The following is a 27,127-nucleotide window of genomic DNA, read 5'->3' as shown; positions in this document are numbered from 1 at the left end:
GCTGATGATATTTCTGGGATGCAGCATTCACTCAGGGGGTGTATTTTAAGCCCTGGGACTGGTTCTGCTCCCAGGAACTGAGAATTAACCTGAGCTTGCTGCCTGAGTTTTCCCTGCTGCTCAGTCATTGCTTTCCCCTCCAGATTCTCCCAGGTTTCTCGTCATTCCCACTGATCAGACTGTAACTGAGGGACAAAGCGTGGATTTCCCCTGCTCTGCTGAGGGTCACCCTCCACCTGTGATTGCCTGGACGAGGGCAGGTACCGCCTCACTTGACTCACGGTTTCCTTCTCTCCCATGCCATCATCCATGGGATGTGGGTGAAAACAGCTGAGCTGGTGGCCCAGGGTGCTGGCTGGCAGTGGTGACACAGGACAGGTGGTGATCAGCACAGACCTAGTCACACTAGGAGGTATGTTGTAGATCCAGGATGACGTTAAGCACTGCAGAGGGAGCCTCTCAGGTCTCTGACACGCTGTAAGTCATCGTGTCAGAAGGAAGGAGTGTGCTGAGACCCATGGAAAGCCTCAAAGTTCCTCCCGTGGTGGCTTCCTGCCTCCTTGGGAAAGGCAAGGTCTGGCCACTCGGTGGGTGTCACCATGTGCCCGCTCCCCATCATGGCCGTTGGGCTGCTCCTCTGGGGGAGCCCGTTGCAGAAGAGCACCGTCCGCTGCTGACACACCTCACAGGCTTCTTTTAGCTTAGGAAAAACCACTTTGGGCCAACAGGTGGTGGTGAACTTTTAAAGTCTCAGATGATTGTTAGCGCTGGCTCCACTGAGCTGATCCCATCCAACACTTTCTGGGACAGAAGCCAATAATGCTTGGCCCAGAGGCCCTCCAACTTTTCCTTATGCTTCACAAGCCATAATTAATGGTTTAGTGCTGTGGAGAATTCATGGCTATTGTATTTCCGCTTCCACAGCAATAGCCCTGACGCGGAGTTAAGACAGACCAGCTGAAATTCACCTCCACTAGCATCTTCTGCATCTTCTTTAACCTGTTTTCCTTCACTGCCCAGATTTCAGAAGCTATCTCTTAGAGATGTGGAAAGAAGGGAGCACAGTGACAAGAAGAAAGGTTAATAACTGCTTTGTAGCCAGGTTTGCTGGGTCACTCAGCAATCCAATGATCAACCAGGCTTTACCGTGCTTTCACAGAAGGCATGCTAAGAACAAGGCAAGAGGAGGACAAGTGATGGAGCATCACTTTTCTCAAAGCCACTTTTGACAGTGTGGGGTGGATTCAGATTCCTTCTGGTATTTGGAATGAATAAATAGAGCCCTTATTTGGAGGAGAATGGAATATTAAAAATAAAAAGTTGCTAAACTGAGAAGTTCTAATAATTTTGTTGGGGATTGGTAAAGCATTTCAATTTTCAGCTTTTCTCCTTAAATAGAGGAAATATTGAAACAACATAGTTTCCAAACAAAAGAAAATCAAAATTACCAATTATAAAAGACAATCCAAAATGTTTCCCTTTCTTTGATTAAAGAGCCAGTTTGGATAATTGAACATAGTTTTGCTATCTGTCAGGTGTCACTAAATCTGCAGTTTACACTAGGAAAAGACTTGGGAGAAAGAAAAAGGGTACCAGCTCCTATCCAGTTGCTTAGTGAGGGAAGACAACTCGTTCATGGTCCTGGGTGTGAGGAGAGCAGCATCTGTCCTGTTCCTCACTCAGCAAGATGGAGAGGGCACCTCAGGGTGACTGGTGTCATCTTGGGAAGGAAATTAAATTTTTAACTATTGCACAGATATCTCCAGTGCTGGAAAGAGAGGTCTTACAGACTGTTAACAAATTGCACTGCTTGTTTGACCAGGTGGGCCACTGCCAAGTGACCGGAGGCACAGCATCCTCTCCACGGGCACCCTGCGGGTAATGCGGGTAGCTTTGCATGACCAAGGCCAATACGAATGCCATGCCATCAGTGCCATCGGAGTGAGGACCCTCCCGGTACAGCTGTCGGTGACCCCACGAGGTAAGCTGATGAGGCCATGGGGAATAAGGGCTGGTTGTTAATTTAACATTATGGTAAATAACACACTATCTGACAAGGCAGGTTATTGCCCTGTTTCCTGTGGGATGGGATTTTCCTTTTGCCTGGGAGCAGATGTCCAGCCATGAGAGCTCCATCAGTTGGTGGGAAACGTAAAAGAGGTTTCCAGAGTGCTAAGATTTGTAAATTGGAAGAAGCGGCATCGGTTTTCCTTAAAAATTTATCTGGTAGTCTAGAAAAATTATAAGTGTGGGAATGAAACTCATCTGGTGTGGCCAGGGAACAGGATGGTATTGGTTAGCGTCTGCACGAATGAACACTAGGGCAAGGTTATATGGTCAGAAATGACCTTGAACAGCCATCAGATGAGCTCTGATAGCTGACCAGTTTGAGTGAAAAATGGGGCCTTTAATATGTTTGAGAGTTGTCATTAAGAAAATTATTTTGGTAAAGGAAAGGAAAAAAAGGATTTTTCTTGGATAATGTACAAAAAAAAAGGTATTAAATTCTTAGTGAAATTTTTTTCCCTGTTTTTAAATTTTGGCTTTCCTACATAACTAATTGTAGGATTCTTTTTTAAATGAAATATTCTGCAAAACAGAATGATTCCTTGCAAGGAAGATTTAACTCTGGCTCTGGATACACTTGTCTTAAACATTACTTACCAGGTCGTAGGTTCAGCCTAAATTTAGGAATTCTAAATCAAGCCTCTGTAAAATGCAAGGCACACAGGAATGCTTTCATGTTTTAATTTTCTTTTTTGTTCCCCTATAAATAATTGTTCTAAATGAGAAAATTTCCCTGCTTGTTCACAAACATGGCAGAATTTTACTAATGGTAGACTGCAGGGAAGGAAACTGTCTAGAAACAGGAAATTAGCGATGCTTCAAGCACAGAATTTGCAGAATCTTTTAAGACCAGCAAGATCACTATAATTAAATAATGTGACTCGACTAATACTTTCCAGAGAGCTTCATCCGATAATTCCTGAATCAGTTCATGATCCTTGTTTCAGTGAGAGCATCTTTTCTAGAAAGCCTTTGGATTAATGATTTTAAATGACAGAGAACCCAGGACATTCCTATGTATTTGCCTCAAGGAGAGACACACAGGAGCAGAAAATAATGAACGTAAATTACAGGGGACTTGGTAGAGAGACAGCGAGCCCGGGTGAGGTGACACCCCTTTGAAAAGCCCTTGCAAACAGCAGCAAGAGCCCAGCAGCTCTGGTTTGCCCACGCTGAGACCTTTTGAATGCAGGTTTTGCTGTTCTCCTTGATGCATTTCTTGCACTTGTGACTTTTTTTTCCCCCCGTGTTGCACAGTGATACCGGTGTTCCTTCACCCCCCCCAAGACGTGGTGGCAGAGACAGGCCAGGACGTTGCAATCACCTGCGCTGCCCAGGGAGATCCACGGCCCACCATAACCTGGGTCAAAGTAAGAGATGATGCCGCATTTTCGGCTCACTGGGAAGCGGGATGGCTTCTCCCTGGAGGTGTTAAACATCTCTCTTGTTAAACACCTCTCCCAGCTCAGCTAGTTAAATCAGTTTGTGCAATACACATGGAATAGATTGTGTTTGCTGAAAGTTTAAGGACCAACATTTCCACTGATCTGGGGGGTTTTATGGTCCAAAAGAATGTTGCTCTTTCTCAAGCTCGAAGCCTCACAGCTCACATTCCTGTTTTCTCTTGTTCTTCCTTCCAAACAAGTAACTTGAAGCCAGTAACCTTCCAGGATGTTAGAAACACGTGACTGACTATTCCTGGAAAAAAATGAAAATGGTTTTTTTTCCAAGTAGTTTGCCTTGCATTTCCAGGATTCCCACTGGTGGGACTGTATGATGCTGATCAGCTCCAGCTTTAATGGGGCAAAGCCCTGATCCCTCAAAACCACACTGCAGCCTGGCTGCTCTTTTCAAGAGTTCATTAGATGAAGCTTTTCAGGCTTTTCCTGCTGTGCTATAGCACAACTCCTGGGACCTTCACTGGGACCTGCCCTGCCCTGCCTTCGAGCACAGTCAGGCACAGAACAAATTAGAAGGGAAAATGCTTGAGCCTCATTTACCCCGCAGAGGTCTCGTGGGAGGTGACCTTGCAGCTTGCCTTGGGCTGCCGCCAGTGGTGGGAGCAGCAGAAAAGAGCCTGGGAGGGCAGCAGAGTAAGTGTTAGATTGGGGCAAGGCAGCAGAAAGATGTTAGGAAACAGGAGAAGAGAAGAGTAACACCTGAAGCCACTTCTGCCACCAGCCAGGCTGGGACGCAGGGTTTGAGCATGCTGCTGCGCATGGCGCTTCCATCAGCAGTGCTGGCCAGAGCCAGCAAAGGCTGGGATGTGCAGTTCGAGGCCAGCAAAACCCCACCAGTTTCAGGTTGTCCCCAGACTGAAGACATTTAGACTTATTTATGTGCCATGAATCTTCTGTGATGGCATCAGGGCACAACACTCGCTCCAGCCAGCCTGTCCGTAAGAACTGCAGGGAAACACGTGGCGTGTCTGTGCCCTGCGGTGAGTGCCTGGAGGTGGACCAGGGCGAAGGGGCTGAGCAAGCACCTCCTCGCAGTGGGGCCAGGCAGGAGCAGATGTCCTGGGATGGCTTGCTGGTTTCTCTGGAAGAGCAATGCTAACATCTGGTGGCCACCTTAGTTCATCGCATCCATCTGCGGGTTTGCTGAATGGGCTGGGGGCTGGGATGGTGGGAAACTTTCCATTCCCTCACACGTTTTCTGTCTCTTGATGGTGCGGCAGGAGGGCATCCAGATCACAGAGAGTGGCAAGTTCCACATAAGCCAAGACGGGACCCTTTCCATCCAAGACCTTGGCGTGGCTGACCAGGGCAGATACGAGTGCATCGCAAGAAACCCCTTTGGCTTCACCTCCAGCGCCATGCAGCTCACCATCACCGGTAGGGCATCTCCCGCGTGCCTCCCGCGTCTCCTCTCGCTCTGGTGCGAGGAGGGGCCGTGCTGTGTGGGCGCCTACGCTTTGAACAGATAACTGTTATTTCTCTAGCTTCTTTGCTGACAGCTCCCTCGCAGGCGTGATGGGAGCTGCTGGGCCGTGAAAGCCCATGCGCCTCCCAGCTGCTCCTCGCTGTTTTCTCAACTGAGCTGCAATTGCTCCCCACAAAGCCCAAGGTGGCTTAATCCGCCTCCCGCAAGCCGAGCTGTTGGCGTGCGCGTAGTTACTGCCTCTGCTGGGAGGGAGAAACTGATTAAAATGTGTCACAAGTCACCATAACCTGCACGCCAGCGGAGGGAGGAGGAGAACAGCGTTGGTGCTGCAGATACCAGGGCTGAAATGTTTGCTCGGTCCCCTGGGGATGGGAAAGAAGTCGCTGTTTTCCAGCTACTGCTCCGTGCATTAGGGCAGTTGTAATGAATAAAGAGCAGTAGGACAACTCTGCTAGGCAAACCAGGGGTCAGGAGTGGAACTTGTACTTCTCAGAGGGTATGGAAGAACGGAGAAGGAAACAAAATCACAGACGAGCAATGAGGTTAAAAATAGCAGTAAAGGGGTATTCGTCCAGCACGCAGGAATAGCCAGCATGGATAGTGAGTAGCTTATTAGATTAATTTAGTATCATTTTCTATACAGGGGTTGTATGCGAGGAGCTGAGAGTCATCTGAAATGTCTTTGTAATTTGAAATTATTCCTAAGATAATTTCTGTGATTTATTTTTGATTGCTACCTCATTTTCCAGCTGACAATTGCATATGCTGGTAGCCAAATGGGAACTCGTTTGTTCAGCTGTGACAAAGGCCCTGGCTTAAATGCATTCTGGAGTAATTTTTTAAGAATTCATGTTTACTTCTGAAGGTATTCAAGCGGCAGCTTTCTTTTTTGATTTAAAATTATGTATATGATGTGTTAACGCTAAATTTGAATTGGTTTAGAAGTGTTCCACAAATGGAAAATTAATATATGAACAATATGTTCAAATGAGTTTAATGACTTTTAGAAGTTGTGGGTTGGTTTTTTTTTTGTGGGAAGTAAATATGTTATTTTGCGTTTACTCATTGTGATTTTTACGTTTTCTTCTTTCGGTTTAATCACCAACTGAAACAGGCATTTGTCTGCAAAGTTGTATAGGAGCAAACTCTGAATACATCTTCCACAGCCATCTCCTGAAAACATCACCTTCTTTTCCAGGCAGTTATTTTTTAATTCAGAATTGTTTAAACAAAGAAATTCATGGTGTGTATATTGCAAATGGAGACACAGCTTGACCCGCAGTGGAGTTACTACGGGGCTTGTACTGACAAGCAGATTTTTTTTGAGCTTGGAAGACAAATTCATATCAAGGTAAATTTAGGATATTTTGTTCTTTCTTTCTGCTTTGGAAAGCCACGGACGTCGGTCGGAGCGGCGACACGTTTGTAGCCACATCGATACGGGAAGCCATCAGCAGCGTGGACCACGCCATCAATTCAACACGCACGGAGCTGTTCAGCAAGTAAGTGTGTGAAGCGCCACAATCTGGGACTTGCAGCAGAAACGAGACACAAAAGACAACAAATGCAGCTTTCTCAAATCTCGTTTTATCACTGACAATCCACGAATGAAGGCTATGGTATTTTTTTGAGTATTGGAGGTTGAAGCTGCACCATGTAGATATAAGGATGTGATGGAACTTGATAACAGGCATTTGGGATTCTGGAAAAATCTGGTACACAAATATCACCTCTTAAGTCACTTATATTTTCAACGTGCGTTTTGTCAGCTGGAGTTCACTCCAGAGAGAGTGCACAGAAAAGAAAATTAATCAGCACAGTCATTTTATAAATGCAGCTAACTTTGTGTATGGTGAACAGAAATAATAATGGAATTATTCTAACTATTTCCTCAATGAAGGATGACTTCTCCAGTGAATGGTAATTCCCTCCTCTGCCACCCCAATATAAGTTTTTATTGAAAAGATGGATAGTTTGTATTAAGCCCAAAACCTCTGGGTTTCAGTTGTTGAAAAGTGAAAAAATAAATTATCATGGCAGAAAAACCCAGGGATGCTGAGGAAATTAAATATGTGTGTTTTCCTGGGGAAAAATATCCTTTCTTTTTAATCATCTGCAATATGCAGGCAAGCCACGTTGGTCTTACACACTAGTTTTGGGGGTCAAGCACCAGACGAGGCTTAGAGCTTGCCTCTTGCTGTCTTTAGTCTCATTGCTCTGAGCAGAGTCTGCTTATTTTAATGTTCCTGCATCACTTTTAATTCCTTGAAACAGACGCCCCAAGACACCCAACGACTTGCTGGCTCTGTTCCGTTACCCCCGGGACCCCTACACCATTGAAACAGCCAGGGCAGGGGAGATCTTTGAAAGGACCTTGCAGCTGATTCAGGAACATGTGCAACAAGGTCTGATCGTGGATATGAATGTCACAGGTAGGAGAGATTTTATTTCCCTTCTTAACTTTGTGCGTAGGATTAAATTAAAACAACAGTGTGTAGACATCCAGAAAGTTTAAAAATTGCAACGGTGTACCAAAGTCCACATCAATCTTGGGTATATCAAGAAATGTGTTGTCTGGGTTGCAATTCTCTTTGACATCCCATGGTTTTCATAACCGCTGGAGGGCTGGGCTTGCGTTTACTGTTCCAACCCAGTACTCAGGGAAGTGTTTCTTCCTGAGTGCCCCCATTTGCTGAAGATTCCTTGACTGGCTGTGAAAGCTCTAATCTTGAAAAGTATTTAGCTATCTAACTCAGGGAGGAGTGCCTTTGTGGATCTGAGGTTCAGTCCCTCAGCAGCATGGCCAGAGGTGTTTCCTGCCCTCCCAGTGGCAACGAGAAAAACCTGGCGAACTCCGGACTACCCGGTGCTGTAACGGAGGAGGGGAGGTGTCATCCCCCTGTCCCTCTACTGCTTGGACCTCTCAGCTACAAACTCAGATGGGGTCTGGCACTCAGGTTCCTTCTATCGAGGCAGGATAGCAAACAACAAAGCAGTGCAACACCAAAAGTACTTAGTACTTTTTTTAGAGGTCCAAGCACCCAGCAGCAGTACTCCAAAACGTGCTCACTGGGGCTTCCTTTATATGCAACAGACATTCCTGTACACGGCGTGTTTCTACCCATACGTGTGAATCATCATGTAGCAGGCATGTACGTTTGGGGCCTGTAAATATTTTGTTCCTGCCTGGATGTATTCCAGGGTGCGAGGAGTCTCTCTCCAGGCTGCAGGTCTCGTCTGGGCTGGTCGGACTGCCAGCCTCTCCTCCTCCTTGCCCTGTCAGCATCCGCACGGCACAGCATTATTCAGCGCTTTCGCATGGCGTAGCATCCTGGCAGTCACCCACGGCTTCCCTGCTGCTTGTCACGTAGAGTTCGGATGCTTGATGGTGCTCAGGGCTGCAGCAATAACCCAGAGAGATGTAAAATAAACCTAGAACGGAGACCGAGACCACCCCCACAGTTTGGTCTACCAGCCACATTATTTCTGGTTTCCACTCTGTGCAGTTTATACTAAATTATTTTTGCTTTCTTTTCTTCTTTCTGGGCCTGATATGACCCTGTGCTTCATCTGCCTTCCATAAATGACACAGCAACACCACGATTAAAGACCTGGCCTTCCAGTGCCCACCCAGCAATGGGTTTCACATGGAGGGAGCCCTTACACGGGGTGGTACGAACCGGATGGCTACAGTGGCCGCGGTCTGACCTGGTGCTCTGCCTTTACCTTCGCAGGCTATCGGTACAACGACTTGGTGTCCCCTCACTACCTGAACATGATTGCCAACCTGTCAGGCTGCTCTGCCCACCGCCGCACACCGAACTGCTCGGATATCTGCTTCCACAAGAAGTACAGGACCCACGACGGCTCTTGCAACAACCTCCAGCACCCGATGTGGGGTGCATCCCTCACAGCCTTCCAGAGGCTCCTCAAACCTGCCTACCAGAACGGATTTAACCTCCCCCGGGGGTTTTCCTTAGCAGAAGATGCCAGGGACCTGCCCCTTCCTCTACCTCGCCTTGTTTCCACCGCCATGGTCGGGACTGAGACCATCACCCCCGATGACCAGTTCACACACATGCTCATGCAGTGGGGCCAGTTTCTGGACCACGACATGGACCAGACAGTGGCAGCCATTAGCATGTCCCGCTTCTCCGATGGAGCACCCTGCAGCGAGGTGTGCAGCAACGACCCACCCTGCTTCTCCGTCATGGTCCCTGCCAATGACCCCCGTGTGAGGAACGGGCGCTGCATGTTCTTTGTCCGCTCAAGCCCTGTGTGTGGCAGTGGGATGACCTCCCTGCTGATGAACTCCGTCTACGCCAGGGAGCAGATCAACCACTTGACATCTTACATTGATGCCTCCAATGTTTACGGCAGCACAGAGCAGGAATCACAGGAGCTGCGGGATCTGAGCAACCAAAACGGGCTGCTGAAGCAAGGGCAAGTCGTGCCCAGCTCGGGGAAGCATCTCCTTCCCTTTGCTGTGGGGCCACCCACTGAGTGCATGAGAGATGAGAACGAGAGCCCCGTGCCGTGCTTCCTGGCTGGGGACCACCGTGCCAACGAGCAGCTGGGTCTCACGGCCATGCACACGCTGTGGTTCAGGGAGCACAACCGCATTGCCACTGAGCTGTCGGCCCTCAATCCCCACTGGGATGGAGACCTCCTGTATCACGAGGCGCGGAAGATTGTGGGTGCCCAGATGCAGCATATCACCTATGCCCAGTGGCTCCCCAAGGTCCTTGGGGAAGCTGGGATGAAGATGCTGGGTGAGTACAAAGGCTACAACCCCAACATCAATGCGGGGATTCTCAACGCCTTTGCCACTGCTGCCTTCCGCTTCGGGCACACCTTGATCAACCCCATCCTGTACCGGCTGAACGAAACCTTCCAGCCCATCCGCCAAGGCCACATCCCCCTGCACAAGGCCTTCTTCTCCCCTTTCAGGATCACGCAGGAGGGTGGGATTGACCCCCTCCTCCGCGGGCTCTTTGGGGTTCCTGGAAAAATGCGGGTCCCCTCTGAACTCCTCAACATGGAGCTGACTGAGAAACTCTTCTCCATGGCGCACTCTGTCTCACTGGACTTGGCTGCTATCAACATCCAGAGAGGGCGAGACCATGGCATCCCACCTTACAATGACTTCAGGGTCTTCTGCAACCTCTCATCTGCACAGGAGTTTGAGGACCTCAGAAATGAGATAAAGAACCTGGAGATCAGGGAAAAGCTCAGGAGGTACTGTAGCCTGGACTCAGAAGCATCAAAATCACTGGAGATCAGTCAGTGAAAAGTTTCTGCTCCTCCCAGGACATCCGTCAAATAACCTTCCCAGATATTGCTGCCCACAGATGTTAAGATAGGGTAATAGCTGTGCTTTAAGAACAGGGTAAGACAAATGAGGGCTCTCCGAGTGAGCAGGCTGGTTCTGAGTGGAATGTCATCAGGCACTGCTGTGGTGTAGCTTGGGAGGAGGTTGAGCCTTGGAGCTATTTTCCACTGAGACTAAACTGCATCCTATCTGCACTGGCTGCCCCTTTCCAAGGCAAACCTTTATCCCATTGTCTTTTAGATAATACCATTATAAATATTGTCCAGATGAGTTCCTTACATGCAAATTCCTATGATAGGGTCAGATTTTTATTATCTCCACTCTTTGATAGTCTTTAACTTTTTTTTTTTTAATATATATTATCCTGCAGTTTATATGGAACTACCAAAAATATTGACCTGTTTCCAGCACTGATGGTGGAGGATCTCGTCCCTGGTACCAGAGTTGGACCAACGCTGATGTGCCTGTTAACGACACAGTTCAGAAGGCTGAGGGATGGAGACAGGTATTATCATTGAAGTCAACCCAAAGTCTTTGGTGTTCTGTTTGGGGGGATTTGCTCCCTATGGGAGGAACAGAACCTGTAATTTTTAGTTATTTCTTGTCTTACAATACAAAGAAGAGTCTCCTCTGTCCAGTGTATTTCCAAGAGGACTTGCCACAGTTCCTGCCAGTGTGTCCTTTCCCGATGTAATGAGTCTCATTTCACTGCAGGACACTGGGCACCACTGAGGATGTGCCCAATATCTCCTGAAAATGCTAGAAAATGTCCACAGGAGCTTCCTTCTAATTCTTATTTGAGACTTGTGTGAATGAGACGCGTCTTTGGTGATGCACTTTGGGCAGGAGCATTGTTCACCCATGTCCCAGCCTGCTAGAGCAGAGCTGCCTGAGCCTTGGGGTGCCCCTGTGAGGGGCTGTACCCGCAGATGGTGGCACCCTGCAGCTCTGGCCAGCAGCTCACAGGGGTTTATGGGTTCAGAAAAGGGCACCTGACACCAGAATAAAAGCTCCTTTTTGAGGGTGTGGGTGCTGCCACACAGATGTAAGGGAACTCTTCTCCCTCTCCCAGCCTCACTTCTCCACCCTTTTCTGCTCCTGAGTCATGCTGTGATTACAACCCACTGCAGATTTTGGTATGAGAATCCTGGCGTCTTCACGCCCGCACAGCTGACGCAGATCAGACAGACATCCCTCGCTCGTGTCATCTGTGACAACAGTGACCACATCCAGCAGCTCCAGAGAGATGTCTTCAGGGTGGCATCATACCTGCAGGGCATGGTTGGCTGCGAAGAGATTCCTGCGGTGGACCTTCGCTTGTGGCAGGACTGTTGTGAGGGTGAGGAAGGAGGCTGCTCTAGCACCAGCTGACATGGGGATGGCTCTGGGTGGCATTTGTCACATGCGGTCACCTTATATGAAATGCCAGGAGATGGTTTCTTGCTACACCATGAGAACCACATGTCAGCAAATGGATGCAGGAAGAATAGAGTAGAACAGAACAGAGCAGAGTAGAATATTTCAGTTGGAAGGGACCTACAATGATCATCTCGTCCAGCTGGCTGACCACTTCAGGGCTGACCAAAAGTTAAACCAAATTATTAAGGGCACTTGTCCAAATGACTCTTAACCACTGAGAGGCACGGGCATGGGGCATTGACCACCTCTATAGGAAACCTGTTAGCTTCATTGAATCTGGCCAAAGGTCCACCTAGCCCAGGGCTTCTGTCTCTGCAAACAGCCCATAGCTCATGCCTGGGGGAGAGACTGAAACAGGGTGATCCCCCCCACCCATCACTTTACGGACTCATTTGGGAGTCTGTAAAACTGCCACTAAGCCACAGACCTTGCCACGGTCTCTGTGCGGTATGCTGGGTATGGATGTCCAGCTGAGACATGGGAATCCATGCATGATGCGTGCCCCGTTACACACATTTCTTGCCTCCTCTCCTCTGGAATAAGAGACGTATCAAGGGTGGTTGGCGAAGGAGGGCAGCGCTGCCTGCAATCCACATGGTTTTGCTTTAAACGCGAGTACTCACTGGAGATTTTCCCTTCCTTCCCAAGACTGCCAGACACGCGGGCAATTCAGGGCTCTTTCTCAGCGGTTCCGGAGCAAGAGATCACCTGGCTTCAGCTACCCAGAGGAAAAACCTGCCAAGCATAAGGCTGCCTTCCCCAGGTGTAGTATCACCGCTGCTTTCACCTCCATTTTATGAAGTGTGAGAAAAGTTTTGAATAACTTGGTCCATTTAGGCCTTTGAAATTAGCATTCTGCAAAGGTCTGGAGGCCAGAGGTGTTTCAGTAGAGAGATGCTGAGCTCAGTCAAAGTTCTGCAGTCCTTTAGTGCCGAGCCTGACTCTGATATTTAAATGTCTGGGCTGGGTGGCTGTTGGGTTGGCATCCCTTGGCAGGTGCACCTGGCAGGCGAGCACTTCTGTTTGACGCTTACTTGCAGGCTGATGCTGGAGCGGCAGAATGATTCTCTCATCCAGGAAGCTGACATTTGCATAATCCCTTTCACTTTTTATCTCTGACCCCAGAAATGAGGCGCCTTCTCCAAGCCCTTCCTCCAGAAAGAATCTCGAGTCCCTTGTGGCTGAACTGGAGAGGACAGTTGCTTCCCTACGGAAACAGGTATATTGTGCCCAACCGTTTGTCTTCCATGGAGTCACCCCAGGAGCAGGATTTAGCTTTTTGCTACGAGCAGCTGCTGCGACTTCTGTGTCCTCCAGAGCCATGAGCAACCATCCGATCAGTGGCAGGTCCAGAAGAGGTAGAGTAGGGAGAGAAGAGCTGGAGCTGAGCTCTGTGAGCTCAGACCTCTACCACTGTAGGGTAAAGTGCAAGTCTGAGCCTCAGTGAAGGCAACTTGAGCCAGCACTTTCTTCTTGTATTTGGGACAGGTAAAAGATTACCTGTGCAATGGTGCAGACTTGTCTTAGAGCTGCTGCTTTCTTGTCCCTGCCAGGTAAATGCACTAGAGAGCCAGCTGAGGTGGCCCCACAGGAACACCAGCACGCATGGACAGGGGAAGAAGACTGGAGATAAATGGAGAAAAAGATGACCGTGTTGCCCGTTTGTATAAGGTCAGTGTGTGTGTTCTGGGCCAAGGTCCAAGAGGTGGATCTGAGCCGGTGCTGCTGAGCGTGCGGTGGGACACCTCAGTGGGCTTCACCTGCAGAAGAGACTGTTGCAGAAAGGAATGGAGCAATCTGGTGATGAATGGGACCAGAGGTAATAGGCTTAAACGCAGCAGGTTAGACACTTGTTTCTCCCAGTAATGATTAGTGACTCACTGGAATGGGTTGTCTGGGGACGTTGTGGTGTATCCATTCCTGGAGGTCTTTTAAGAACTGGTTTGGCAAAGATGGGGAAAGACATAAGTATAGGATGGACTGGGTGGACTGGGTGAGGTTTCTCAGGCCTATTCTCTTGGGACTCTGGGTAGCTTTCTTCTAACGACACTTAATATCATAACCCCAAATCTAACAGCCTCCAAAGGACCTTTGTGGGAAAGATATCACAAAGCTCAGTGATGGCGCAGATGGACTGGTTCCTCCTCAGGGTAACAAGGACATCTGGGCAGATGGAGCAATCCCTCATTTGCTTACATGTTGGCAGAGATTTCTCCCTCAACATCTGAGTCATTGTGCACCTCTCTTCTGGAAGCACCCATCCTCTGTTTGCTCAGCTCGAGCCAAGGGAGCAAGGCTGTGAAGTGCGTGTTTAAAGTCACTGTGAGCCTGGGGGCTCCTGCTGCTGCTCAGCTGGGGCAGGTGCTGGCACAGAGCTGTCAGACCTCTGGTCCCTGGTGTTCAGGGGCACGGAGAGCACAGACTGAGCTCCCTTAGCCCTCTTGCCATGGAGATCCCAGCAGCCTTGAAAGAGGATGAACAACTCGCTGGCACCTGCCAGTCTGGAAGAGGTGTTTAATGGTATTTACGTGTTGCAAATGATTACTCCAGGGACTGGAGCAGAGGACTTAGGAGCATTGTTCTACCAGGCAATCTGTAGAAGGAGCATCCTCTGGAGGTTAGATTACAGGACAGGGCAAGCAAAGGCTGCTCTGTGCCGATAATCTCAGCAGAAAGCAGAATGGGAAGCCTGTAGGCTGGCCATGCTGTTTTCCAGTCTGATTTGGTGTTTTGGTCCTTATAGATTTTCCAGTCAAACAGCGATTTGCCTTTAGAAATTTGACATAAATTGCAGTGTGACACCCGAGTTGGCTTTTCCCTGCTGTCATTTCAGTTCTTTGAAGAGCACTGTAGTGTTTACAGGGTCCCTGGGAAGTATTTCTGTGGGTTTTTGTGGGCTATTGCTGTTCTTGTGCTGCGGTGATGCATGCCCCAGACCTGCCAGGCACCGCACAAACACCTCGCTCTGCCTCCAGCTGCCTCCCATAGAGTTCTTCTGCTTTCTTGTGCCATTTCAGGTGCCCTGTGACCCGCACTCCTGCTCTCCACCAGCCAGTCCAACCCACTCCTACAGGGCTCAGAAACAGCAGCCACCAGACTCCATGATGCTCTGCCTCCTCTCACACCTCCTGGACCGCTCCCGGTCCCAGGGCCACTGCACTTCTGCCTGTGTTGAACCCTCTGCACTGACTGTCTTCGAGCCCCTCAGCCCCTTGGCAGCCTCCCGAGGTGGGCTCTATCCTCGCTGGTGGTGACAGACCAGCAGTCTGCCGAGATGCCGCTTTCTTCCGCAGTCCCCAGGAAACGGAGAACACCTGAAGCTGCTTTAGTGTCCCTGTTTCGCTCCGCTCTTCCCCACGCAACGCTGCCATTATCTGCCACCCCTTGCCTGAAATGTCCCATGGGCACCTAACCGAAACAACTCATTAAGAGGCAAAACCTTTCTCAAATGCACCATGGTGCCAGGAAGCATCTGCAGAAGTCTTAAAAAAAACCCCAAACAAACAACAAACATGAAATGCAAAACAACCCCCCAGCCATCTTCCCATGCCAACAGAAAGGGCAAGAGGAACCTTGGGGCCCTGGCGAGCACCGTGGGGACTGGGCTTGCAGTCCCTGCCAGCAGCGAGGAGGTGAAGCCAAGGCTCGCAGAGGTCTCCTGGCAATTTGGGTGCTTTGGGATGGGGTGCCAGATGCAGCAGACTGCGGCCACCCACAGCGCCGTGACCAGCTGTTGTGCTTTGCCAGTCCTTGGGTAACCAGTGGGGCATCCTCGGTTACGTGCCCCTGCGAGTGACCTACTGTTACGTGCCCAGTGCTCAAAAACATTTTCCTTGGCCTGACCAGCATTCTCCACCTTTCTGCCCCTTTAGGGTTTTAATTGGATTTATGCTTTTCTTCCTCCCCCCACCCTGCAAAACGCTCTTTGCTAGAAAATGTATTTTGAGTGTAAACGTAGCAGGACCTGGAACAGAACCTCAGATAATTAGGTGCAATGGCCGTGCTCATTAGTGGAGGGGAGCTGCTGGTTTCTGTCAATTAGTTTGGGAGAACACGATGTGCAGTATTTGACACATGGATGAATGCAAAGTGCTGTTTGTGTTTATTGCTCCCAGGTGCTCTGCAACTAAACCAGGACTGTGTAACCAGCTCTACGGAACAGGTCTTATGGTTTTGTTGCTCTTCAGACGGGCTTTTTAGTGGTGCTAGAACTGAAGTCCCTGTGTATCCACCATAGCCCCAGATCTGTGGACAGGTTGGTTTTTAATACATCCTTATAAGCTGGTCACAGGGACTGAAGAGAAAATACTTGATCCATCAGATATCTGTGCCTTCCTTATCTTTCTCACTTTTCCTGCACCCTCCCACCTTCCTTCCCACAGTACAAGGACCAGAAACTTTTATGAACATGCTTTCTCTTTTCTTCTTGTTTTATTTTTAGGTGTTTTATAGTACCAAAGGGATTCAAAGCAGCAGGGATGCTCCTGGAACTTAATAGGAAAATAAAAAAAAAAGATACTAGAAAAAGGTTGTGATTTATCAGCTATTTCCTGGCGTGGGACTCTGAGCTGTGCATGGGTCCTGTGCAGACACGGGTTTGCAGTGATGAGTGTGTGTTATGCATGTCTGGGAAGTTCAGCTCAGAGGCAGTATTTAGTCCTCAGGGATGTTTGTCATTTTGAAGTACTCTTTCATTTAGGTGCAAATCAAGATCCAAAGCCTTGCGTGTTATAAATCAGCTGCACTTGTCTATCGCTTGTACCACTGAAGAATCTAGTCTGGTAAAGGTCAATAAAGGTAAATCAGTCTCCACTCTCCTGCAGAGCAGAAGTTTACAAAGTCCTCATTCAAAACAGTAAGGCATAAACATTCGGTGCTCGATCCCTTCGGGTAATCTCTAAGTGCATAACCAAACAGTCCATTTTCCTCCTAATGGAGTGTGACGTGAGGAGCAGACTTGTCAGGAGCACTGCAGAAGGACAGCAGAGGGGATGTCCCTTCCCCATGTGTTGCAAACCCTCCTGTGCTTCATCCCCTCTTTCCCTCCCTGTGCCAAAGAGGGAAGAATGCACAAAGAAATCACACATCCCTGCGTGCCACCAAGGGCGAGGCTGTGTGCTGGGCCGGTGGGGAAAGATCTTGGGGGAAATACCCATCTATTCAGGTGCTGCTTTGGTAAGTAGGGAGTAGAATATTTTATTAAAGACTCCCTTTTTTCCTAGTTGCCATCTGTGCAGCAACACGAAGGGCTCTGTGCTCCTGCCCTCTGCCCTGGGCTTCTTTGCCTGGGAGAGGGTGAATTGCTGACTCCCAAACCCAGATATTGAAATCCACCTTTTGCAAGTTGTTTGGGCATCATGGGGCACCCAGGATGCAGGACACAGCAGGCCTCGAGCTGCTGACCATGCAATGGGTCCTGTTTGCTCTTTACACACTACACGGTTGCAGTCTGCAGCCTAGACCCCTACAATTAATTTTCCATCTTTTTCTTTAAGCAGCCTCTTTCAAAACCCAACCGCACACCCAAAATGAGGTACCCAGACCAATTACAAGCAGAGGAGGATCGAAATAATGGGCTCAAGGCCAGGAGCGGAGTTGCCAGGCACAAAACTCCCACTAATTAGACAGAACAGTTAAATGATAAAACCCAAGCAGGGGCTGGGGGGTCTGGAGTTGGGAGTTTCTCACCGGAGCAGTGATCTTCGGGTGGCTTAAAGTGCGTGTGCAAGATGTGAGGTGGAGATCTCGGTCCTTTGCCGATGCCTGCGGTCGCTGGGGTTCAGCAGGGCAGTGCTAGCGTGTCTGTGTCCGAGCAGGACCAGGATGGTGAGGCGCGTGGGTATGCTGGTGCAGCTGTAGCCGGGGTTGTGTGCCAGGGCTCTGCTCCGGACACCACAAGTGCCTGGGGCTGGTCCGCACCCTGCATTGGACAAGGACCTCCTGATGCTGAGGGGCACCCATCTCTGCTGGAGGCTGAACCAGCACCAGATCCTGGTGGATCTGGGAAGTGGATTCCCTAGACATCCTCTGCAATGGGGAATTAGTGGGAGGAGGCAGATACTTTAGTGGGTTAATCCTGGGAGGTCTTTGCAGACCAAAAGGGAAAAGGATCTGGTGTTATAAACTCCACAATATCCACCCAGCAAATACACAAACCACTTCAGATCTCTCTTAAGGTTTACTTAATTCTGTTTTAAATCTCTCACATTTGTGTATGCAATTATTTTCCTATGGAAAAAAAAATACCCTCCCACACAAGTGAGATCAAGACTATTAGCTGGAGCCAGCCACTTGTCACAAGAGCTGCTTGAAGAACAGAGAGCTGTGTTTACCGGTGCTCTGGTAACAAGCAGGAGAGCACACTTTAAAACAATAATTAAAAAAAAAAAAAAAAAAAAAAGCCATTCTCCTTCGAGAGCGGTGAGGCTGGCTCCAGCTGTGCCTGTCTCCCAGATGTGCCCGTGGGTCTGAGCGTGGGACTCCTGCCTGCAGACTCGTCCCACCTGCAGACTCGTCTCACCAGATCAACCAGTTTCACTTTCAGAAATAGGAAGTTCGCCGGGAAGGGCCAGCGAGCACCCAGACGCGTGCGAGGGACGCGGGACAGCAGCATGAGCCTCCCGGCCGGCAGCATGAGCCTGGGATCGCCCTGTCCTCCAGCCTGGAGAAGCGCGGTGGCATAGACCACCGCATCCACTGCCTCTGCCAGGGATGGAGCAGTTTGTACGGAAGCGTTTGACCTTCCTGACATCATTCTGGAACAAGCTCCGTCCCCGCTCCGTGCCGGAGAGCTGCTCGCTGGGGTATCTTGGTTCTGATTCCGTTTCGCTGCACTCTGAGCCGAACTCCATTTCCTTCATCCCCAAGTCGTCTCTCTTTATCGCTTTATACGCTTTCACAGCCCGGAGCGCGGAGGAACTGAGCGTAAGTGCAGGGGACAAACTGCGTGTCCTCAGAGAAGAAGGAGAGTATGTCTTCGCCCGGCGGCTGCTGGGGGAACCGGCCATGGGGTACGTTCCTGCTGCGTATGTGGCCAGCCTCAGCCAAGGCACCTCTGCTCACCAGCCGTAAGTATCTGATGCTCCGGACCTGTAGCGGGATGGATGCTGGACAGGGTAGCATGTCCCTGCACAGGGAAAGGCAGCACACACCCTCTGCGACAGCAGGGAGCATGAGTTCCTTGTCCCCTACTTTAGCCATCAGTGGTGGTGGGACCGGGTGGGGATCTGCCCTCCTCCGGGCATCCCTGCCATGAAACTCCTGCAGCTCCCAGCAGCGGGATGAAAGTATTGAGCACAGCAAGGGCTGAGGGGTGTGTCAAAGGGCAGAGATGCTGGTCCCCCTTCTTGGGTGCATCACCCTTGCACACGATAGGGTGGATCTGGGCTGGCATGTGGTGCGATGTGTGAATGGATGCAGCTACGGTGCTGAATAAATGGGCTCCTGCTTGCTCCAGCACCTCTCCCTCTTGCCTGCATTAAAGGGCATGCAGCAGGGAGGGTGGGAGCTGGGGAAGCTTGTACCTGAGCCCTGCCAGCTCCAAAGGGCTCAGGAGCATGGGGAGAAGCAGTTTGGGCTGGGACCTACTAGGAAGCCCAAAGCTCTGTAGCTCCAAGCCGTGGCGGTGGTGCTGCTCTCCAGCTCCTGCTCATTTGGGACTGGGGGCTCCCTCCCCGTCAGTGCCTCTCCCACCTGACACGGAGCTTGGCTTGATGTCTCAGCCTTCTCTCAGCTGGGGAAAGCCCAGGCACAACGTTGCATAAGGCAGCCTGGTCCTGACACGCTAGGCAAAGCGCCCCGAGACACTGCTGCTCCCTCTGTACCAGGCCCTGAGTCACGGGGAGCGCATGGACGGGGTGGGTGTGATCACCCTGCAGGCTCCCCCCTGTGCTCACCCTGTGCTGCCTGGGGGTGGGGGTAAAGGAAAGGAGTGGGGGGAGCCTGGGAAGGGGCCTGGATGTGCAGGGGCAGTGATTGCAGCTGGCGGGATGGGAGACACCCTCCCTCCCTCACCTACCTGCACGCGCTTTGCAGAAAGGCAAATCTAGTCTGGTTTGCACCGTACTGGGACCGCATCAGTGAGGACCGTGGGGTCAACTCGCTGCTTCAGACCCATTGCACAGAACACTTGGGCAGGCTACAGCTGAGTGTGCTGGTGCGTGTGTGCATGCCCAGCCTGTGCCCAGCCCCATCCCGAGGACAGAGGTGAGGGGGATGCCACAGGGAGGGCGGTTGGCAGCAAACGTGCAGGGCTTTGCAGCCGGAGCAAGCTGCAAGTGCACAGACTCTGCGGAGCCGCAGGTCGGAGCTGGGTGGTGATTTGTTCAGCTGCTGTAACCCCATCACATATCATTTCCTGCACGGTTTCCCAGACACTGGCGATCCCAGCTAATGATGAAACCTTCGGTTTCTCACATCCTGGCTGTGTCAGGCTGGGTGAAGCAGCCCCTTCCCCACGCTGCTGTGCATCCCGCCGAGTTGGGACCTGGCCAGCCAACCTGCCTTTTCTTGCTGGAGATTTGGTGATGAATCTCGGTGCTGATCGGGCACAGAAGAGGGGTTTGGCTGGGTCCTTCCTCCTGACTTGGTGCTGCTGAGGTCCCCAACCAGTGCTACCATGTCTGGAGCACCGAAGGGCAATTCCCAGAGATGTTTTCATTGATGCAATTCGCTCACGCGCTCTGAGAGCTGGTTGTGTCCGTGAGCTGCATGTCAAGAAACACAAAGCGATCCTGTGCCTGTAGCTGTTGTTCTCGTAGCAGGACACATGGGTGCAACCCCACCAGAGCATCTTCCACGCAGCACTAGGTGGTTGGTGTTTTATTTACTGCAGGCTGTCAGCCCAGGTGCTGCACCAAGCCACACTGTAAACCTCCTGATTTTGGGATGGAGCTGAGACCTGGCCAGCTTGATGCACTGGTGACCAGCCACTTCTGGAGGAAATAGTTCACAGTCAGCAAGCTGCAAGTGCCTGCAAAACTAATCCAAGGAAGCAGCCCTGTTGCAGGCTGGCAGCAGTGTGCGTGGCAGCCACATTCACAGGCTCTGAGGCACCCACGGGCTGCTGTGCCACTCGGTTGGTGGCTGCCAGGGATGGGCAAATGGTGGGAGGGAGCTGCTCGCCCCCTGGCCCAGAAGGTGCAGAAGCCCCTGGGACAGATGCAGCCCCATGTCTGCACCATCTCCTTGCACCACGCTAACCCCTCTCCTCCCTTCCCCCAGCTGGTACTTCAGCAAGATCAGCCGAAATGAAGCTGAGCAGCTCCTCCTCTCGCATCCCAACCAGCACGGCTCCTTCCTGGTCCGGGACAGTGAGAGCAGCAAGGGCGAATACTCTCTTTCAGGTAATTTTGTGGCAATTATCCAGAGAAAATTAGCGCAGGGAAAGGAACCAGGCTGTTCCTTAGGGGCAGCTCCTGGCTTGGTCATCACAGGTAGAAAAACATGGAAATGTTTAAAGCAATTTACAGCATCTTGTTAAAGTGAGAGGACTGTTTTCTAAAAGCGTGGGGAAAGCTAGTAGATGCAGATACGGATTACTGAATTACTGTGGCAAAGGAAAGTGCTTTGCTCCCATCCAGGGTATGAAAGCCATAAATAATTCACGGAAGCTTAATGATGGTTTCATGGCACTGACTCCTAGGATTTCATTCCAGTGGCTTTTGTGATCTGAGGGTTGTCTAAGAATATGCTGCCACTCCAGATTACCAGGGCCTGGGCTGCTCCCACATACGGAAATCTGAGTTTGGGGGGGGGTCGGACCAGGCAGTGCTGTTACAATCTGGTCCAGATCCACATAAAAACAACCCCAAGAAATTCACAGCAAACCCCGCACCCTGCCCATCGCCCCTGGGTGGTGGCGTGCCTGCAGGAGGCCCAGCCGCTGGTTTATCCACCTCGAGCAGCAATGAGCTCCGTCGCTCTCCGAGCAGTGCATCTGCCTGGGGAATCATCCTTGCTAATAAAGCATCACCTCTGAGGTCCAAGCAAACCCCACTTGCCCATGGTAGGAGTCTTCTGAGCTGGGAGGTGGGAGCAAAAGGGATGGTGGGGAGTGGGATGTAATACCCCAGGGGTGAGTTGTGTTGCTTTAAGGTGAATTAATAGACAGGCTGCCTGGAGAGGAGAGGGTGAGAGTCAGCAGGGAGGGGGGAAAGAGCCGCGATTGCACAAGCTGAGTTTTACCCACCCTGGGCTTCCCCGCAGTGCGCAACCACTCAAAGGTCAGCCACTTCCGAATCTGCAAGAGCCCCGGAGGCAGCCTCTACATCCAGAAGGGGCATACCTTCCCCGACATGGAGGAGCTCCTCGCCTTCTACACCCAGCACTGGAAGGTCATCCAGAGCCCCCTGCTGCAGCCCTGCAGCCCCGCGGTGCGTACACCCGGGGCACAGCTTGGCCAGGGGCCCAAAGGTGGCCAGGATGGAAAAAAGGAAAGAGAAAAGAGGGAAAAATAGACATTAGTAGTCTGTCTATTTGGGATTTGAGCTTTATTAAGTTAAATTTAAAATACACCCTTAGTAAAGCTGGCAGCTTCACCTTTTATCAGCCATGTTAAGGCCAGGTAGAGCACTTGTATGGATTTTTGACCAGTCAGAACGCATAGGCTTTTCTGAAATGTCTTCTCCACCTCAAAGACAAGAAACCACATTGTTACAAATCCCTTTGGATCTGGAAATACCCGTGCTTCCCATTTTTTCCATAGCGTATAATAAGACCACATTGCTTTTATATAGCTTTCATGCCAATTACTGTGGCACTCATAAATCCAATTAGAGTATTAATCCCAAATTGCCAACTCATTTGCTGATTAGAACTCCATCCGCTGGTTATGACTTAGAAATAACAATTAAACATGTGAATAATCCAAGAGTAGAACTGAAAGGTGCAAGATAAAATAAATGCTTAATGAGCTGAAATCTAAATCAGCCATAATACGCAATCATATTCATTTACTCATTTTTATTTATTGGTGGAAATGGAGAAGAGCCACCTCTGAGGTCTGATGAGCAATGAATTATGACTTGAATTCCTGATATTTCATATAGTCTCCAAAAATCTCCCCCCTTGCATACATTGCCTCCCAGCAGAGGTAATGCAGAGGATGCCCCCCCCCTCCCATGCTTTGTGCCCCAATGAACATTTAGCAGATGGAAACGCAATGCAACCCTGGGGCAATGCAGGTCATGGAGCACCATGTCCTGCTCACTCCTCCGTAGGCACCAGGCCTTGGTGGGCACCAGAAGCTGGTGTAGGCACCATCAGCAAGTCCTGCCCAGGCGGCTGGTCCGAGCATGCAATGTCCATTCTGCAGACCCCCCCTGAGAGGGATGGCTGGGAGCGCCCACGCTGGGAGTTCACGCTGCGGAGGAAGCTGGGTGAGGGCTACTTCGGAGAGGTGTGGGAAGGACTGTGGAGGAACACAGTGCCGGTGGCCATCAAGATCATAAAAGGTAGGTGGAGGAGCAGATGTGGCCAGTGGCCAGCTGGGTCTCTCATTCACTGCCACATCGTTCACCTCCTTTTGTTTCCCAGTCCTGTTGGCCTCTGTGTCTGTCTTATCAAGCAAACTGTGGTAGGACCTGGCAGGAGGCCACTGGACGATTTCTATGGACCCACCTAATCTTGGGCTGTGCCTTTATAAAATGGCTCTGCCCAGTGGGTTCATGGTAAGCTATGTCAAGTCAAGTCAAATGGGTTTGTGATGTCAAGTCCTGCTGGGGATATGATCCTGAAAATGGGATCCAAAGCCCTGTGGAAAACATCTTGGGTATTTGGATCTGAGACATAGGGTGTGCAGACACGAGCGAGGTGGGCTGTTAGGAGTAAAAAGGTCCTCATCCCAGCTGGAGGTGCTGAGCTTCCAACATGCACATGAGAAAGTAGCTCACAACCGTCATGTTGGCTTTGTTCCCTAGCTGACATGAAGGCAGAAGACTTCACCAAGGAGATTCAGAACCTGAAGCGCCTGAGGCACGAGAAGCTGATCCAGCTGCACGCTGTCTGCTCACTGGATGAGCCCGTCTATATCATCACTGAGCTCATGCGGAAAGGCAACCTCCACAGCTACCTCAACAGTGAGTACCCATGCTGGCACCATGGGGAGTGGGCTCCCGGGGCAGTGCTGCTCCGCAGATACTTTCTGTGACCCAGAATGGCCCTACGAATCCGAGTGGGGACCCTAAGAGAGCAAAAGTCTAGGTTTGGGTCCTGTTTAGATCAGTGGTAACGCAGAGCAATCCATGGGTACTTAGTGGAGATGGTCTTGGGTGACCCCAAGACCTAAAGACACAGTGCCATGATCCTTTTGGTGTCTGTATGGGCTGGGTATCAGTTCCTGGGAGGGCAAGTGTGTCGGTAGGTACCTTCATCCCTCCTTCTTATCTCACCCATGGTCTGCCACCTCCCACTAGTGCACAGAAACCCTGTGGACATGTTTCATAGAATCACAGGATGGTTTGGGTGGAAGGCACCTTGAAGACCATCTCATTCCACCCCCCTGCCATGGGCAGGGACCCCTCCCACCAGCCCAGGTTGCTCCAAGCCCCATCCAGCCTGGCCCTGAACCCTGCCAGGGACGGGGCACCCCCAGCTGCTCTGGGCAGCCTGTGCCAGCGCCTCGCCGCCCTCACAGGGAAGAATTTCTTCCTCGTATCTGATCTACATCTGCCCTCTCGCAGTTTAAAGTCTTTCCTCCTTGTCCTGTCACTACAGGCCCTACTAAAAAGTCCGTCCCCACCTTTTTCACAAGCCCCCTTTAAGTATTAAGTGTATGTAAGCTTGGGCAACTCTGCCTTCATGAGGAATGAAATGACCCGTCCCCCAGGCCAGCAGCATGGCTCTGTTCATGTGCAGAGCTAGCAACAGGTCACAGGCCACCCATCACCAGCCATCAGTTTATTTTTCTTGGCCTTTCTTTTCCTGACCCAGTCATCAGTCTTGAAGGGAAACAAGACAAACCACTCCCACCAAGACCTGTTCTTCTGCTGGGTGCACCCCCCTCCTCCCCCACGCTGACCTCGTTTTTGGTTGGGGCTCCAACAATATTTGGTGCCGGAGGAGCTGGAGCTTGCAGGTAGGACAGGTTGAGAGGCCCAGCTGGAGATTTGCATGGCAGAAGGTCACCTTCAGCTTTGAACAAGACATGGATGTCCACATCTTCATTGCAGCACAGGGTGCTCTTCATAGTGCCAGAGAATCACAGAATCATTTAGGTTGGAAAAGACCTTTGAAATCATCCAGTCCAACCGTTAACCCAGCACTGCCAAGCCCACCCAAGTGCCACCACTAACCCATGTCCCTAAGTGCCACATCTACATATTTTTTAAACACCTCTGGGGATGGTGATTCCACCATGTCCCTGGGAAAGCTATTCCAATGCCTGACCACCCTTTCAGGGAAGAAAGTTTTCCTCATACCCAACCTAAACCTTCCCTGGTGCAACTTGAGGCCATTTCCTCTTGTCTTATGGCTTGTTACTGGGAGAAGAGACCAATGCCCACCTCACTACAGCCTCCTTTCAGGCAGTTGTAGACAGCAGTAAGATCCCTCAGCCTCCTCTTCTCCAGACTAAACGCCCCCAGTTCCCTCAGCTGCTCCTCATAAGACTTGTTCTCTAGACTCTTCCACCAGCGTTGTTGCCCATCTCTGGCAAAGAATGTGCCCCTCCAGCACATCTACGTCCCTCTTGAAGGGAGGAGACCAAACTTCTCCCTTCAGAGCTCACCCCAGTCCCATCCTGAGGAGCACATGGCTGTGCTGAACTTCCCACACAGTACCACTGGACAGTTGGGCAAGACCTCCAGTACAAGGTTTTATATGTTCCCCTGGTCCCACATTGCTAGCACAGGGTCTCCTTACAAACCAGAACATCCAAAATAGATGTTGCTAGGTTGCCCCCAACACTTGGATCATCTGGGTTAACAGGTCCTGAAGGGAAGTCCCTGGGCACCTCCCACCTGCTCAACATCGCCTGCCAAGTGGCGGATGGGATGAGGTATCTGGAGGAGAAGCATATTGTCCACCGGGATCTAGCGGCCAGAAACATCCTGGTGGGAGAGGAACTCACCTGCAAAATTGCTGATTTTGGACTTGCCCGGCTCCTCAAGGTTGGTCAGTGGGATGCTGTGATCCCCCCCCCATCACCCCAGGCCACCAAGCTGCCCCAAGCTGCAGCCACGCCCCCTGCCATCCCCTTTTGCAACCCACAGCCCCGGCAAAGCCCCAAAAGCAGCATCTGTGTTCATCATACCACCCCTCGTGACCCATCTCCCCTTGCTTTTCAGGATGACATTTATTCCACCAGCAGCAGCACTAAAATCCCCGTTAAGTGGACAGCCCCGGAGGCAGCCAACTACCGCACCTACTCCCTCAAGTCTGATGTCTGGTCCTACGGGATTCTGCTCTATGAAGTCTTCACGTATGGACAGATCCCGTATGAAGGTAGGGCTGCCAGCCCCATCCAGTGCAGCTCCATCCAGAAGCCAGGCAGCTTGCCCATGGTCCCCAAAAGCCAACATGGCATGAATTGTTATCTTGTCCCTTCCACGAGGGATGTGGAAGCAGCTCCTAGAGCACGAATAGGTTGTTGTCCACTTTGGGGGCTGCTTAGAGGGATTTTCAGTGCTTGCAATGTGGGTGTAGGAGCTGGAGGCAGGAAGGTGGAGTGGGCTGGATGATCTCTCACAGCCTTTCCTCTACCAGCCTCATGGTAGAGAGACACCAGCAGTGCTGGCTGACATCTTGGCCCACTGCAGGTGTACCTTCAGGGCATCCTCTGGGGATGTTAAGATTCAGGAGCATCTTCTCCTTCCTTGCAGGAATGACAAACCAAGAAACCGTACGGCAAATCACCAGGGGCTACCGCCTTCCCCGGCCCAGCTCCTGCCCTCCCGAGATCTACAGCATCATGCTGGAGTGCTGGAACGGCAACACAGAGGAGCGTCCTACCTTCCTGGCCCTGCGGGAGAAGCTGGGCTTCATCTACAGACGGCTGCTCAGCTCCCTCTCCTGAAGGACCCCTGCCCACCATCCTTCCTGCACAAGCCCACCCAGGCCAGCTCTTACCAAGAAGCTCCTTCCTTCTGGTTTGCCCTCTGACAGGGCTCCAAGGAAAGCACTTCCCCTCCCAGAAAACAGCCCATGGTCCCTCTCGGTCAGGATGCAGGGAGGTGGCCAAGGGAAAAGGCAACGAGTTGTGGAGAACTCCTTGCCAGCGCTTGGCTGTGTAGCAGTCTGGAAAAGCCCCATGGTAGTGAAGGTATCACCCAGAGTTTACATCTTCATTCAGCCAGTAGGGTGGGAGGTCCCTGCTGCTCCCCACGCCAACGTGAAGGTTTGCAGATTTTTGTTCAGTTGAGGCTCCGCTTGATTTTTCTTGTAGTGTGTGTCCGGTGTATTTATCAATAAATGTGTGTGCATCCA

The 27,127-nt window shown here is 50.8% G+C and overlaps 2 protein-coding genes across 4 annotated transcripts in view; both read left to right on the top strand.

Moving 5' to 3' along the window:
- The window catches only part of LOC102056007 (peroxidasin homolog), a 47,681-nt gene extending 32,822 nt beyond the window's left edge, over window positions 1-14,859 (top strand). For 2 of the 3 annotated variants that reach the window (XM_055721751.1, XM_055721750.1), the window contains 11 exons: window positions 144-260; window positions 1,823-1,981; window positions 3,325-3,437; window positions 4,748-4,904; window positions 6,347-6,455; window positions 7,228-7,385; window positions 8,688-10,191; window positions 10,656-10,790; window positions 11,416-11,624; window positions 12,353-12,467; window positions 12,830-13,249. In XM_055721751.1, the coding sequence (XP_055577726.1) occupies window positions 144-260; window positions 1,823-1,981; window positions 3,325-3,437; window positions 4,748-4,904; window positions 6,347-6,455; window positions 7,228-7,385; window positions 8,688-10,191; window positions 10,656-10,790; window positions 11,416-11,624; window positions 12,353-12,467; window positions 12,830-13,151 (3,098 nt within the window). In that variant the 3' untranslated portion in view covers window positions 13,152-13,249. The other variant, XM_005445012.4, reaches the window with a different exon arrangement.
- Window positions 14,860-18,415: 3,556 nt separating this feature from the next.
- On the top strand, window positions 18,416-27,127 carry SRMS (src-related kinase lacking C-terminal regulatory tyrosine and N-terminal myristylation sites). The gene is made up of 8 exons (XM_055721753.1): window positions 18,416-18,771; window positions 20,927-21,048; window positions 21,911-22,077; window positions 23,019-23,157; window positions 23,623-23,781; window positions 25,631-25,812; window positions 25,990-26,146; window positions 26,524-27,127. The coding sequence occupies exons 1-8, from the start codon at window positions 18,416-18,418 to the stop codon at window positions 26,715-26,717; spliced, it is 1,476 nt and encodes a 491-aa protein (XP_055577728.1). The 3' UTR covers window positions 26,718-27,127.

Source organism: Falco cherrug, chromosome 10 (genome assembly GCF_023634085.1).
Source record: "Falco cherrug isolate bFalChe1 chromosome 10, bFalChe1.pri, whole genome shotgun sequence".
NCBI classification, from domain to species: Eukaryota; Metazoa; Chordata; class Aves; order Falconiformes; family Falconidae; genus Falco; species Falco cherrug.
Note: the sequence above shows the minus strand (reverse complement) of the source record. Positions and strands in the feature narration are given on the sequence as shown.